Genomic DNA, 14,958 nt, shown 5'->3' on the forward strand with positions numbered 1-14,958 from the left:
AAGATGTCTGTTTTAATAATAATAGTATGCCACTTTTCTGTACACAGCAATTAATTACCACCAGTATAGCGCAGCAATGCTGACAAGGCAAGAAAAAAGTGGTGAGTGAATGTATAGACGAGTTAGTAAGGCATGGAGGAACAAAATGAGAAACAGCACTGAGAAAATGTCGACAAAAGTGGAAGCACGCAAACTTGGCACCCTGATCACACACCTCTGCCTCTGTCTTAAATTTTCGAGCGCTGTTTTTTTTTTTAAAAAAAAGCGACAAGTCACACTTTAAGAACCCCCTAGGTCACACTTAAGTGTGTGCATTCAGTTGGATATGCAGCCATGACCACGGGAGTCGACTAATTTTGCAGTGCACATAAAAAAATGCAACTTCACATCCACAATAAGAAGCTAGGAGGACATCTGTACACTTCCCTGCACTACACTTCCATTTGTACAAAATTTTTACGCTTCGTGGAAGAGAGAAAATGGTTGCGCTGAGTGCCAAAACGAAATGAAAAAGTGAGGTTTCAAGAAACATTTTTTTGGTTTGTGAAATAACAAGAATTTAGGAGTCATAAGGAACTAACATTTGGCCCTAGTAGAGGTGATTGTGGTGCTGACTGCATGGCTTGTAAACTGTGTGCATTTCATCAACACCAAGCACAGTTCAAGTACAGTTCAAATTTCTTTCAGAACACATAGCACTCAAAGATCGATGAGCAAATCCAGGCCGCGCTCTTTCTCCTCCTTACGCTTTCGCTCTTCTATGAGCTTCCGAAACCGGATCCCATGACGGCGATGCAGCTCGGTAAATGTGTATTTTGTCGACGAGCGCGATGACGCTGGAGTGCTGGCCACAATGGCACTGCCGGATTTGGGCACTTCGGCATTATCACTGGCATTGCAGCCGTCCTCTTTCCAGCGGTCAAAAGGGTTGAACCGTGCTGCACGACCGGATGAAGTGTCTCGCACACACAGGCAGCTGTCGGAACGGTTCCCAGGTAGCTGTCCCCCAATTAGCAGGGGCACAGTGTTGCCACACTTGGCAAGCCGCTCTGCTTCCGCTACTTGACTGAGCTGGCGCTGAAGTTCGGCAACCATGAGTTTCATGTAGTCATAAGAGGCACATGCTAGCGCTTTCATCCAGGCCTCCATTGACTCCTGTGTGTCAGCAGACAGCATGTACATCCGGTTGCCAGAGCCATGGAACACGACCTGCCACACAGGGAGGAGGAAAGAGAGAGAGAGGGGGGGGAGGCTGAAGTTCTGCCTCAGAAAGTGCCCCCAGTGTCATAATGTGTAGCTCTTTTTGCAAATGCTCTAACTGACCATATCCAGTGCCCACCCCCCATTCCCTAATAGCTATCATGCAAAGCTGCTTGAATCAAGAAATTGAAAACCTCGGCACACATGAACAGATTTGTCACATGAAGCTCAACATACAGGTCCACGGCTTGCCATAGCTATCGTGGCAGCACCTCTGTCCTTTGCGGATGTAAGTAGTATTCACATGGTCGCATTGATGCCAAGCTAGTTACCTTATCACAACCCATGTAATTTAAACCATGTGTTTGCTTTGTTTGCTGACAAAGCCGTAACTAAGGAAGTGTAGTTGCCATGCCTTCTGAATGGCCAATGACTGGCTGTGTCAGTCATGAGGCCAGAGAAGACTGTGCACTTTTCTGTACAGAGGTTAAAAGGTTAATGGGCTTTCACTGAAACCTGAAAGACAGCTCAGGAGCATCAGATTGCAATGTGCAAAATGGGAGCACAGAACACAAGTTTCTGGACGCTCATTTGTGTTCATTACCATGTGTACCACACTTGTGGCTACGCAGTGGTAGTTCTATTAGTGAATTCTGCTGCGCCAACAACATTTTAAAGAGGCACTGATGACAACTCCACCTAAGTTTTAGCTCCAGATAAAATTTAATTTGCACAGCTTTTTTAAAAAGCTCTGTTGATGTTCATTCAACAGCAAAAAAAAAAATGACAAGAGAATTTTTGTCCAAATTCCATAAATGTGTGAAAGCAGAACTGTATGAACGATAATGACAACAAAGACAGAGAATTCTCTGCCTTCATGCCACATATCGAAGATGGAAGTTGATGAAGACGACGATGTGCAACGCACAGCGCAAGAATGTGGCAGTTTAACACGAGGCGTGATTGGCTGCGGCAATAGCGCTGGCCAGCGAAGCTGACTTGTGCACGCTGCCGCGGGTTCGAATCCCAGTGGCGGAAATATTTGTTAGATTTATTTTTATTTACTTATTTCACTTCTTGCAACATACTTGGCACAAAGCCACAAACATAGCGAGATCTTGCTCAGAATTTACCCATTGGAATAGTGCTTTCACACTAAAATAAATTTGCGCTGGAATCTCGATGATACAAATCTCATGGGGTCACCACAAATCTGAAATTCGTATCATCCAAGCCTAACACAGTCCACATGCAGAAGCACTGAAAATGCATTTATGCAGATCTGTTTATGGGTGACTGGATCTATTTACAGCCATGTGCCATTGCTCACTGCTCATGGTGCTTACCGCGACTTCAGCACGTGCAGACTGCGTGCCACTGCTAACTGCTTACGGTGCATATACCAGGTGACTGGAAATCGCAACGTACAGGCAGCACTATAGTGCTGAATGGCGTGATCATGACCTGCTAATTCATATAACTTGTAGTGGTGTGGGACAGTGTTCGGAACATCCGAAATCTTGCCCATACGCAATGCACTCTGGCCAGGGAACTTTGCAAATTTGTATGCACTCAAAACCTGCATCAACCGGGATCATATCATAGAGATTATACTTTAATCTTATGAGAAATTTAGGGTTAAAAATGCAACATTTTTTTCTACCACATGATTCAAAGACAATTGTGAACCCAATGATCACTGGCTGGTGGAAGTGGTTAATGGCATCTCCTCTAGACTCAGAGATTCATAAACAAAAAGTTCTTGACATCACAGTTTGCTTGTAGAAAAACAGTCTGTGTATTTCATTCTACAGCAAGAGCTGCATCTGTGACTCCTCAACTGAGCGCAACAGCCGTTAAAGAAAAAAGAGCCTGCCACTTTTATCTCCACTGGCCGCAGCTGAGGTACTCCTAGCTGCTATGGCAGATGCCACAGCCAGCAAAAGTCTTTTCCTTCCTTTTTGTATTTTACAATAAACCCCTACAAGGTGATAACACGGGCTTTACACGGTCAATGATGTCAACAACCACAATACGTGTGCAGAATCTTTCTTACTGAAGTGGTAAACATTCACTCATGGAACTCTGACCAAATACTAAGCTCGAAGTTCTTGACATGGCAGATGCCATTAACACTTGGTTCACCAAAGTGCAGCACAACCTACACCTGTGCACATCACCATGGTTCATTTGCAGTGCTTTTCTGATCATTCCTTTCTGCACCAGGCAGGCTTATATGTTGGGAGGAAGTGCGTATACCTTGAAGGCAAACATCTCCTCATTCTCGGCCAGTTCCACGGTGCAACCTTCCAGGATGACCACTCCTAGAGGCTCTCGGTCAGTCTTCTTCTCGAAGTAAAACAGAAGGTTCCCTTTGAGGAGGAACCAGCGCCTCTGGTAGGCACGGTTGACTTCACCGCGCTTCTGCAGCCAGCCTTCCCGGTCAACGGTACTTTGGCTCAGTGCAAAGCTCACCAAGTTCTTCTCATTGATCTTCATAGCCCCTGCACGGAGTGATTAATGGAGAGCATACCATTAAAATCATCAATTAAAATAAAATCAGCAATGTCCTCAATACAGCTTTTCTAAAAACTGCTGACCCCAACACTGGCATGGAAACCATAAAAACTGCCGACCCCAATACTGTCATGGAAACCATCATATTAAATAAGCGCTACACAAGCAAAGACACATGTAATGCCAAGAAGGTACTGAGCTTTGATATCTGTACACACAGTAATAACAAAATGCTTCACTCTCTAGGGACACTTAGGCTGTGGTTCCAGGTATATTTGAAGAGCCACTTCACCTGCCTTGAGCACCCCTCGGTTTTAATATCTTTGCTACTGAGGTACTGAATTAAAACGCCTTGCTGTGGGAAGGATGCATTCTAGTTTAGAGAATGGGTAAGCAGAAAAGTTTAATGTCAAAAAATAAGTAATGGCACATTCGACTGTTTGGTAAGTGAGACAAATTTCATGAGTAGTGTAGTCACTCAAGGAGAATTATGCGTTGGTCATATGTTTACGAGAATCCCCTAAGGCGGAATAAATTTGTAATAAGGGAGCAAATTATGCTTTGGCATCTACCCAAGCACAGCTGTATGGCTACAAAAGAAAGCTATACAGCTTTCACACAAACTTTGTAGTTAAAGAAAGATTCGTCCTGGTCCGGGGCTTGAGCCCCAGACAACTGCTTCACCGGAGCAGTCACTCTACCCACCGAGCTAACTGGGGCGGCTAGAATATGGTAGGATAAGAGCGGATTTATCAATAACTCAAATTGGAAACAGTGTTGGCTGCACTTGAGTGGATGTCAATGAGTAATTTGCTCCCTTATAAAGAATTATAGGTGCCTGCCGAAGATCCACAGATGAAGATACGAAATGCCGGATAATGCTCAATGTTCTGTTTTGTCCGTGGTTAGCGGCCTCAACATTTGTAGAGTTAATACAGCTGCTGCAAACATTGTGTAGAAGTGTTCTTTTGTTGTTGGCATTTCTTTCCTATTTATGGTAGCAAAGCACTCATACAAATATTACCAGTCTTCAATCTACAACACCGTGCATCCACTTCATAAACTTTAGCAATAGTGCAGCTAAATTTTGATGAGGTTCTCAACATACAATTTAGTTACCTACTACTGTAACCATGTTGAAGCTACACTACAAACTGGAAAAGGCCTCAGTTCCATACGAGCACAGCATATGCATCGCCTTTTGAAAACTTTCAGACAGTGCACTAATTCACCAATGGATTTACTTTTACTGATTTGATGCCATTGCTTCACCCCCCCCTTTTTTTTTTTTCTTTTCACATGGCGTTTATTTTATAGCTACTGCAATCAACCAATGACACTCCTGGCGCTTTTTTTAGCAAGTCTAGAAAGCAAGAAATCATTGCCCTAAGTTTATGTTATGGCGATGAAATGTAAGCCGTTGAACATCACAGACGGATCTTTTCAACAGACGCTCATGTTCGCAGCTCTGTATCAACTAGTACAAGCATTGGCAATGACTAAAAGCTATGATGCCAGCTGGCTCTCGATAACGAAGTTCGTTTCTGTTACCTTACACCAAACAATTTCTCCACCCACAGATCACTTTTGCCACACTTCGATCATGAAGTTTTATTGCGCTGCAAGACAGCCAAAACGCAGTGCTTCGCCCAATGGCGCCTCATAAAATTATCAAATAATCATACGACGCTGCGCTCGCATTTCCTCTACAGCGCGAAACAACACGCAGCAGTTAACATTACCGCTGACCAGGTGAGTATACTCCGTCACCTCGCTGCGGCTGCTCGTCCAAGACAAATGCATCATACAATGACGTCAAATTCTTCGCTCACCTCACTAGTTGCCCAGCCCTGAGCACAGGACATCGGTAGAAATGTGAAGCGGCAACCAAACGCTGTCCGTTAAAGCGACAGCACACTATGAACGACCTACGCGCTAGAAGAAAACGCTACAACAGCGACAGTCGGACAAGTGGTAGGGCACACCCACGGAAGCAGGTGCCCATCGGCGTTGTCAGTGCTAGCAAGCCACAGAAAGCTGAGAAAAGTTGAAGAAGTCCAGCGTGAAGACAATAAGCGAGCTAGGAAGAAGGATAGCTTAACTGCTGCGATATTAGAGACTTCGTGGAAGGTTAGGTGAGAAAAGGAAGCAAGCAGCAACAGATTGTGTACTGAACATCCCCTAATTTCGAGATGGGCGCGACTTCGGCCCCGCTTCGGCTGTGGATTGCTTGGATTGCTTGCTAATTAGTGAAATAATAAAAGTTGCCAGTATAGGTGTATGTTTTATTTATTTATTTTAGTAAATAAATTTAAAATGACAATATAGTACTGATCATAAGTTAAACTTTGAGAGCGAGAGGGTCGAAATAGTGGAAATGTAATGTAGTTGGGAGTGTAGTCTGTAAGTGGCGCATACGCACACTGCAGCAAGCCACAATGGGAAAAAACGCGCGCAACCGGGTCCGACTGAAATGAGAAAATGAACCTAGGGACTCCAGCCCCCCTAGTGTCCCTAGCGCGTCAAAAGTAGGGCTTTTTGGTCGCCAGTTTAATAAGCCTAGGGAACGTAACGCTTGACAGTCCCTAGGCAAAAAGGGTCTTCGCCTCGGTGGTATTTCTGCGTTTAGCGATGGCCATTCGAGGCATTTTGGTCGGCGACAGCCAACTCAAGCGAATGTGCAGGTCTCGCCTGCGGTTACGGCCGTCGGTTGAGACGTGCACATTTAGCTTCGGGGGCTACGACGCCGTGCGGCTGGCAAGCGCTGTGCGCCGACTCAATTTTAGTCGGTGCGAGTTTGTCGTGGTGTACGTCGGAGGGAATGACCTCACGTGCCCTAGGTTCACTCCGCAAGCGATTTGCGACAACATTAAGGTACGTACTACGTGGTTCCTGAACGCTTCCAATTTCGGTTCATTTCTGTACGGAATTCACATATATTTCGCGTCACAGGCCCTTGTCCTGCTCCTGCTGCGCGACGTGGCACCTGTCGTCTTCGTGGCAAAGGTGCTGCCTCGATGTTTCGCCACGACGGACGCCGAGGCAAGCCGTCGCTTGCTTAACCGCAAGTTGACGGCTGCGCTTAAGCGGATGCCGTGTGTAGGCATCTTAAACCCAGACGTGAGTACCGCTTCATACTTGCCTTAATTGTTGTTCGCCTTTCACAGAAAGGCAAGTGCAGTCAGCCAGCCTGCCGAGCGCTGGAGCGGCGTGCCGAGGAACAAAACAGTTAAATGTTTGCTCGGCGCAGTTGACAGTACGCCAACGCGCCTTCGTTCTGGCGCCAGTATAACATACTTTCACTTTCTTTGTGTCATAGGGTGGCGTTCTAGCGCTTTATACAGGCGTGCTGACGACTGTACAAGGATGATTAGACAAATATAGTGGTGCTATGTTTGCATCGGGAAACAAACAGTCGCGGAAAAAAACTTTAACGCCTCCATGTGATCGTTAATGTGCGAACTGTTTTGATAAAAGTGAAGGCGAGCAGACAGTGCATGGCACAGTCCCCTTGCTATTCTCAGAGCCCAAACTTTCCTTCGTCTCTGGGAATCGAGATGTGCACCCACAGATGCAGCTATCTCCTTCAAGGCCAATTTCCAGGTGCCTGGCATACTCTCTGAGCGTTTCATAACATGGCAGCTATACTATTGCAAGCATTCTAATTATTGCTTGCTACACTGGAGGGGTTGCAGTATACCATACACACTTGTCAAACTGTTAAGCAGTAATTGCATGAGGTCATCTTCTTTGGTGATGTGTCCCGTGACACCATTGCCAATCACTGGCATGCCCTTGAAGCGTCGCCTTGTCCAGTCACCTCACGGCATCGGGGAAGTGTAATTGTACTAGCTCCCCATTTTTAAGACTAAGCGGCATGAATTATGGCAACAGTAAAAATCTTCTGGTAATATATTGCATTTGTCAGGGATGCTGTGAGTCTTGCAAAAATTTGCAAGAAGGGACTTTAGTCTCCCACAACCATAATAGTTAATAATAGGTAGCCAAAATGACCTACCTTGCCCCATTATGCCTACCAAGCTTTCACTATACTATTTCACCGAGCTATAGCTCAGATGAAGCGAGCACTGGCAGCGTCTTGGCTGAAAGCATCCTAAAAAAACTTCCTTCGCTAATCCTCAAATCCTTCTGTGATTCTTGCGAGCTGCTTTTGGGCCATGAATGAGTGAACTTCTTGGCAAACCCAGAATTTGAGCGACAGTAGTTTTAAGGTAACCGATTGTAATGTGGGCCAACACGGCTACTTTTACCATAGAAAAATTGTGAAATGGATGTTGCGTTTCGGATTCTACGAAGAAATTTTTCCAAAAAAAAGGCTCAAGATTTTTTAGCAGCTATGTGTGTCGGCGATATGTGCCAGTTGCACATATCTCACATATCACCCACATACATTGCTGTCCAACTTATATTCTCATTTCTGCTACACCCCCTTACTGTAATGCCCCTGCAGAAGAATATAGGTACATGTATAAATAAATAAAAAAGCAAATTCTAGAACAGATTTGTTTTTAAAAGCAGTTTGTTTACAGCTTGCACAAAACACAATGCGGAGTTTATTGCAAGGGAAACAAATATTGAAACTGATACCTGGAGCAGAACATGACATTATCGCGAGGGCCCTAAGGAGTTCATGCATAGCATATGATTGAGGATGCAGCATCCAGTTGCCTGTGAGTCTCTGGTACGTTAATGATGGCAGATCTTCCAAAAGGCCGTGGTAGAAAATTTGTAATGTGCAGACATGTAGGCATTCTTGCACAAACATGCCACTGTTTATGTGCTGCGCATTCTTCAATGTCTGGTCAGCTGCCTTGGGCATCTCTTGGCAGCCCACAGATTCAAGCTAAGTATCACTATGTGGCAGTGGCCACAGTGACAACTAGGGTAAATGTTTTTGTATTATTATTGTTATTATTGCAGGATACAAAATGCTAGCCGTTGTGTGCCTGTGTGTCCGTAGCTGACGCTAATTTCAGAAAAAACGCTTTGGGTGTGCACTAGGCACGTTTTTGGAAGTTCTAACATCAGCGCACGCTCCCGATAAATGTGACACCTTTTTTTTAAGGAGGAAGAGCATGATCAAAGGAATGAAAAGTGGTTAGCGAATGACCTTCTCAAGCACCAAAATCATACTAGTTCACATGAACAGCAAAATCTATGGCTCTGAATGCGACAACTTGTGCAAACAGTGTGAGGAGAAATGGCATCCAAACAGCGTGGTGTGTGCGCAGGGGAAAATGTACACATTGTTGATGCAAACAGCAAAGAGCGAGCTAGAAGTTATGCAGGGTCGCACGTGCTAGTGGGCTAGTTTTTGTCCTTCGCATTGTCCGAGTGGCAATGACTGATGCAGTGGCAGACAGAGCCAACTATGTAGCTTGTACCAAAACAGGCGAGCAGCGAAGTTACATGCCAACCACATTGCATATTAATTTAAATTTAAGGCAGACAGCTGGGCTAGTTGGTGTTTAGATTGAGAGGACATAGTAGTAGCGCTTAAAAAACAAGGACGACAGGGTAGAGAAAGACAGCACAGGCGCTAGACATCAACTGACTTTATTCTCGAGAACAACAACGAATTTATAGGCGACAATCAGGAGCATAAAAAATCAGCTTTTGAATCGCATGCGTGATGGCACTTCCCGATACAAGAACCTCAAATCTTTAGTGCACAGATAAACATTTGGTTTGCTCACGCAGGTTTGCCATTCCGAGTGAATGAGAAAGGCTTCCAATACTTCCCAAACCTGCGTGAGCAAACCGAATGTTTATCTGTGCACTAAAGATTTGAGGTTCTTGTATCGGGAAGTGCCATCACGCATGCGATTCAAAAGTTGATTTTTTATGCTCCTGATTGTCGCCTATAAATTCGTTGTTGTTCTCGAGAATAAAGTCAGTTGATGTCTAGCGCCTGTGCTGTCTTTCTCTACCCTGTCGTCCTTGTTTTTTAAGCGCTACTACTATGTCCTCTAAATTTAAATTTGCTTGCCTATAGACTTTACAGCGCCGAGTCATTGGGGCTACCATCTTTGATGGCGTGGTCACACTGCCATTATATGCCTGCTCACTGCTCGGCTCCTGCCTCATCCTGACGGCTGCTGCTTCTAGGGGTTCGGCTCCGACAGGCAGTACTTCGACTGATATTGTCGTAAAGGAGTGGGAAGACAGCACTAATGTTTGTCCAAAGCATCCAAGAACATGTTAGAATCATAATTTGATCACTTTAAGCATTAAAACATGATCGGGCTGCATGTCGCAGAGAGACACTCAGCTCTCCTCCTCTTCAAACCAACGAAGGGATAGCTTCAATGCTACACTGTTCAACAACAAACCACAAGCTACTAGGCCATTCCTAATACGTTTTGAAGAGGCGTGCAAAAACCTCGGCATATTAGACACACTACCTGACATTGCTCAAAGATGAGGTCCACTTCCTTCATGGTACAATTTGCTAGCAGTCTGCGACTTCATGCTAACTCATTTCTGTAAGAAGTAAACTCCATAACAACAGATTATGTAAGAATTTCTTGTACTCTCAGAAAGGTACAATGGGTTCGCAGACTTTTATGCAGTTGAAAGCGCAGTGGTACAAGGGAATGGGAAAGTAATAGTAAGACTTCCACAGTGTGTATCGATTCTCAGTGCTCAGTGTTATGCCGTCTGTGTAGGTGTAGAAAAAATATTAAATCACCTTACATAGACTTATTTTTTTTACGCAGGCTGTCTAAGTGTACTTATAGCTCTTCTCTTTAAGAATGCAATCTCTGTGCTTCTTGGCAACATTATGCACGACATAAAAATAGGCACAGGTCAAGGACAAAACTGAAAACTTTGCTGGGTGCCAAGCCATGTCGGGATTAAAGGCAACGAGAGAGAAGACATCCAGAAGTACATGTACAGGGTCGTCCACTCTTAGAATGTCGCTCCGTGCTGCCGGTGCTCCGCGGGGCGCCTCTGGCGGGCGCCATAGAAATTATTGCGCAGGAGCAGTCAGAGCTGCAGGTGGGGCTTCGCGCGTCGTCTGCTACAGTGCGCCCTGTATTGCGGTGAAGTGGACTTCAATTTTGCACTGCATCCGCGAAACGAATTTCATGAATTTGCAAAAGACAATACTTGGTCTGCAGTATGGTCCTAGAAGTACAGCAAAACAAACGGTACAAATAAATGAAAGAGTTTAGAAGAAATTGCTGCACAAGCTCGTGAGTAACTAGGCAGAAGAAACTGAATGGAGAATGCCAACTGTTCGAGCGCTTGCCCTATATGTAGAAGCACTACGGTTTGTGAAACAATTTTTCTATAATACTTGGATGAATTTCAGCAATGAAACATAAGGACAGGTTATAGGAGGCATAGAAGTGTATTGGCCAATTTCTGACATTTAAAAGCTGCATCCCTTAAGCTCCCTTACTGCGTGCTAAGTGTGATGTGTCGTAATCCTCTCTCTAGCAGGTAGTGTGTTAGACTGGGTGTCGTAATGAGACTCTTGTGGCATGCTATCAGGATGAAACTGGCCATGTAGGACAGGGCTGCACATTATAGCTCCAGTGGGTTCCTTAATTCAGACTTATTCTCAAAAAAACAAACAAACTGGAAACTGTAGAAGCTGAGAAGACTAAAAGTGCTTTCATACTTGTCCAAAAATCCGGCGAGCGAAGCGGATTCGGCCAGATTCGGCCGCTTTTGACGCCGACAAGAGTGAAAAGTGGCGACGCGAGGCCGATCTGTTCAGGGCCGATTTCCGCGGCCGGGAAAGTTCCGCACCCAAAAACATGGCGGCACCCTTCGAAGCAAGACGCCTCGCCTTGGAATGAATTCGTCGTTGTTGCTGCCTTTTTCAGCGCATTCAGTGGCCTTAAATGGGACACCGGTCCTTTTCTTCACCTCACCTATATGTAAACGTATGAGTGCTAAATTTGCTTTATTTTTTATTTAGAGTGACGATTCTGCCGCTACTAGGCTTATGAGGAGCGTCGGTAGGTTGACAGTAATGGTTAAAGTCCTGACAAGCAGATGGCGCCACTAGGGTGGGCTTTTCTTTGCTAGTCTGTTTGCATACGCTGAACTAAAAATGGGAATGCGTCTGCGTTTAGCCTACGTAAGCGTGCTTACACTTATGTGACGCAGACAGCGTAAATTTATGCTCTTTTCTAAACATATCTATGTACGCCGCAAGCGGTGATGTGGTGGCCGGGAAGTGTGTGGAAAAGCGAGAAACAGCAGCGGCTCAGCGTTTCGGCCTCGCCCGGGCGTCAACAGATGAAAACAGGTCACAGTTTTTACGGCGAAGCGAATCCGCTTCGCTTGCTGGAAATTTGATGTAGTGTGAATGCACCTTAGGAGGCGTTGAAGTTATCAGTATATGCTGTTATCTTTCCAAAAAGCACTCCTAGCACACGGGGAAATCCAGGTCTCTGTTCTTATCCTTGTGTGTGTGCTTGGTTACCAGCCGTAAGTATATTTAAGGCATTTTAATTTGGTTTTCAGTGAGCACTGCGTTTGTGTGGATGCATTTTTTCTGCCTTCTTTATGCATTGTTTACTGGTTAGGTGTGCCAGAAAGCCGATATACTTGTTGCAGCTGTATGCTGTTGGGATGTCTTCCTCAATTTGCCTTATTTATCAGCATAGCGCATTTTATTTTCAGCATCGCTTCCTGGATGCAATGCGGGTGCCCAAGAGGCACCTTTTTGCGGCTGACGGCTACCATCTCTCGGCTGGCGAAGGCATCGAGGAGCTGGCAGAAGTCTTCGCCAGGGGCCTCTCAAAATTCTTCGGAGCGGGCATCCTGGCACCATTCGCAGCTCCACCAGCCAGGTACCTCATCCACCAGTGCCAACACTGCGGATCCAAGGGCCACCAGCTTGGGGACTGCTATGAGTACTGCAGGCCATAGGACCTGCACTGCGGCCTGCAGTACTCACAGCAATGGGCAGTGCAATCTTTCTAAGGTTTTGGTGATTGGTTTATAGTTTGGTTTACTGGGGTTTAACGTCCCAAAGCGACTCAGGCTATGAGGGACGCCGTAGTGAAGGGCTCCGGAAATTCCGACCACCTGGGGCTCTTTAACGCGCACTGACATCGCACAGCACACGAGCCTCTAGAATTTCGCCTCCATCGAAATTCAGCCGCCGCAGCCGGGATCGAACCCGCGTCTTTCGGGTGAGCAGCCGAGCGCCGTAACCATTCAGCCACCGCAGTAACTTGGTGACAGTGAGACCTGTTCCTGATGTGTTTCTGAGCTGTATCTGCTCTGTGGAGTCTGCAGCTTCACGTGTGCCTCTTTAATGTTCAATGACATCACCTTGATGAGTAACTTGGTGGCAGTGAGACCTGTTCCTGATGTGTTTCTGAGCTGTATCTGCTCTGTGGAGTCTGCAGCTTCACGTGTGCCTCTTTAATGTTCAATGACATCACCTTGATGAGTAACTTGGTGGCAGTGAGACCTGTTCCTGATGTGTTTCTGAGCTGTATCTGCTCTGTGGAGTCTGCAGCTTCACGTGTGCCTCTTTAATGTTCAATGACATCACCTTGATGAGTAACTTGGTGGCAGTGAGACCTGTTCCTGATGTGTTTCTGAGCTGTATCTGCTCTGTGGAGTCTGCAGCTTCACGTGTGCCTCTTTAATGTTCAATGACATCACCTTGATGAGTAACTTGGTGGCAGTGAGGCCTGTTCCTGATGTGTTTCTGAGCTGTATCTGCTCTGTGGAGTCCGCAGCACCACGTGGGGCTCTTTAATGTTCAGTGACATTGTCCAGTTCAGAGGCATTTTTAAGGCGAAAGCCTTTAATGGCTCATATTCGTGGCCATGACTCTGTCCATTCGTCTGTTGCATAAAACGTTTGGCATTTGTGGCGTTTTCCGAGCGTGCTAACCACTATCCTGCGCTGACTTCCTGCCAACGCATATGCAGTTCTCCTTGTCTAGGAGAGCGGTGCAGGAAAGGCTTTCGCCTCATCACACTTTAGATCTCCAAAGTGCCCCCTCGAAATTTTTGCATTCAGACTGCATTGAATTTACCATTGGTGTGGTCTAAATGAATTGAAAGCTTTCCACTTTGGCATCACTTATATCCCATGTGTAGCTTCGCAGCAATCACCTCGCGGCAAGCATTATTCACATCCATTAACCTGCTGGCCTACCTCATTATGCGAGGCAATGGTAAGCCTGAACTTTTGGTCAGAAAGAACAGTTGGTAAATATATGAAGAATCTGTGGAACCTCAAAGCTGTGTCCCTGTGAATGGTAAACTGGCATTGAAATGTTTGGTGCTGCCTCATGTTTATGTAGAATAGCAGTGCCTCGCAACTGTGTAATGCTGTGTTAGTACAGGCTGAATACATTTCATGCAGCCGTAGCAATTGCAGAACTTTGCAGTACTGTCTCACAAACGTCATTGCCACTACACCTGGTTTCGTATGTATTACAAATGCATTTGAACACAATGTGCAGTGGTAAGAAGAATTTACGTTATAAAAAATAGGTTCCACATACGTGGATTTCTATGACTGGTTCAAAGGGGGCTCAAAACCAGTTCGTTCTAGCAAGGCTTGACTGCGTCTTTTTCTCTCTGAAGAATGAAGCAGACACCCAGTTCCTCTGCAGTGATGGAGTGAGTGTTTGGATGAATTTTTGGATGCAGTGACGCTGTGACTCGGCTTCATTGCTTTGCCTCCTGCATGACTGTGGGGCACTCGTGCTTTCGCTCTTCTGCACCTTCTCATCAGACTGTAGCGGGATGTACTTCCACAAGCGTGAACCACACACCGTGCTGTTTAGAAGGGCAGAAGGCCTCAAAGCTTTGTTGCACATGGTATATGTAGCTGAGGATGCAGTGATGCCACCTAGTGCAACACACACTACATTCCCCCTTATTTAAGAGAGGAAGAGAAATGCACAGTATGCTCAGCACTACACAAGTACAAGTTCAGTCATTTGGCCCTTCGGATCAGTTTTCTAAACCTTGACACTAAAAAGGATGAACTTGAAGGTTGTGACCGGGGCGAAGCCATGAGGTCGGGCTAGGAAGAACTAGCTCCGTCCCTGCTGTATTATTAGTCTCACTGCTTTGATGGCTTCCTCTCAGTTTCATCTCCGGTAACACGTTCGGTAGGACCCCCGGACCTTGGGACATTGAACAGTGGGATGAGGAATAACCTGCAGCATTGAAGAACTTCCTTCAGGTCCTCCACTACGTACGGCTGGAGGATGTCCCAAAACCA

General features: G+C 45.7%; 2 protein-coding genes across 2 annotated transcripts; one reads left to right on the forward strand and one right to left on the reverse strand.

Moving 5' to 3' along the window:
- Window positions 1-5,920, reverse strand: LOC149364024 (sesquipedalian-1-like). The gene is made up of 3 exons (XM_089570016.1): window positions 5,550-5,920; window positions 3,460-3,704; window positions 1-1,209 (listed from the first exon to the last, which is right to left on the reverse strand). The coding sequence occupies exons 2-3, from the start codon at window positions 3,697-3,699 to the stop codon at window positions 700-702; spliced, it is 750 nt and encodes a 249-aa protein (XP_089426142.1). The 5' UTR covers window positions 3,700-3,704; window positions 5,550-5,920; the 3' UTR covers window positions 1-699.
- Window positions 5,921-6,274: 354 nt separating this feature from the next.
- LOC149364025 (uncharacterized) lies at window positions 6,275-14,105 on the forward strand. Its single transcript, XM_089574016.1, has 3 exons — window positions 6,275-6,591; window positions 6,670-6,837; window positions 12,382-14,105. Exons 1-3 carry the CDS (start codon window positions 6,349-6,351, stop codon window positions 12,628-12,630), a joined length of 660 nt encoding a protein of 219 aa, XP_089430142.1. The 5' UTR covers window positions 6,275-6,348; the 3' UTR covers window positions 12,631-14,105.
- The last annotated feature ends 853 nt before the right edge of the window (window positions 14,106-14,958 follow it).

This window comes from Amblyomma mixtum, chromosome 2 (genome assembly GCF_055824585.1).
Source record: "Amblyomma mixtum isolate Tamu chromosome 2, ASM5582458v1, whole genome shotgun sequence".
Taxonomy (NCBI): Eukaryota; Metazoa; Arthropoda; class Arachnida; order Ixodida; family Ixodidae; genus Amblyomma; species Amblyomma mixtum.

Coding starts and splice junctions, on each gene's coding strand:
- LOC149364024 (XM_089570016.1), bottom strand. CDS start 3,699: ATGAAGATCAATGAGAAGAACTTGGTGAGCTTTGCACTGAGCCAAAGT. Junction 1,210..3,459: donor AGGAGATGTTTGCCTTCAAG/GTATACGCACTT, acceptor CCTGTGTGGCAG/GTCGTGTTCCATGGCTCTGG.
- LOC149364025 (XM_089574016.1), top strand. CDS start 6,349: ATGGCCATTCGAGGCATTTTGGTCGGCGACAGCCAACTCAAGCGAATG. Junction 6,592..6,669: donor CGATTTGCGACAACATTAAG/GTACGTACTACG, acceptor TTCGCGTCACAG/GCCCTTGTCCTGCTCCTGCT. Junction 6,838..12,381: donor TAGGCATCTTAAACCCAGAC/GTGAGTACCGCT, acceptor TTTTATTTTCAG/CATCGCTTCCTGGATGCAAT.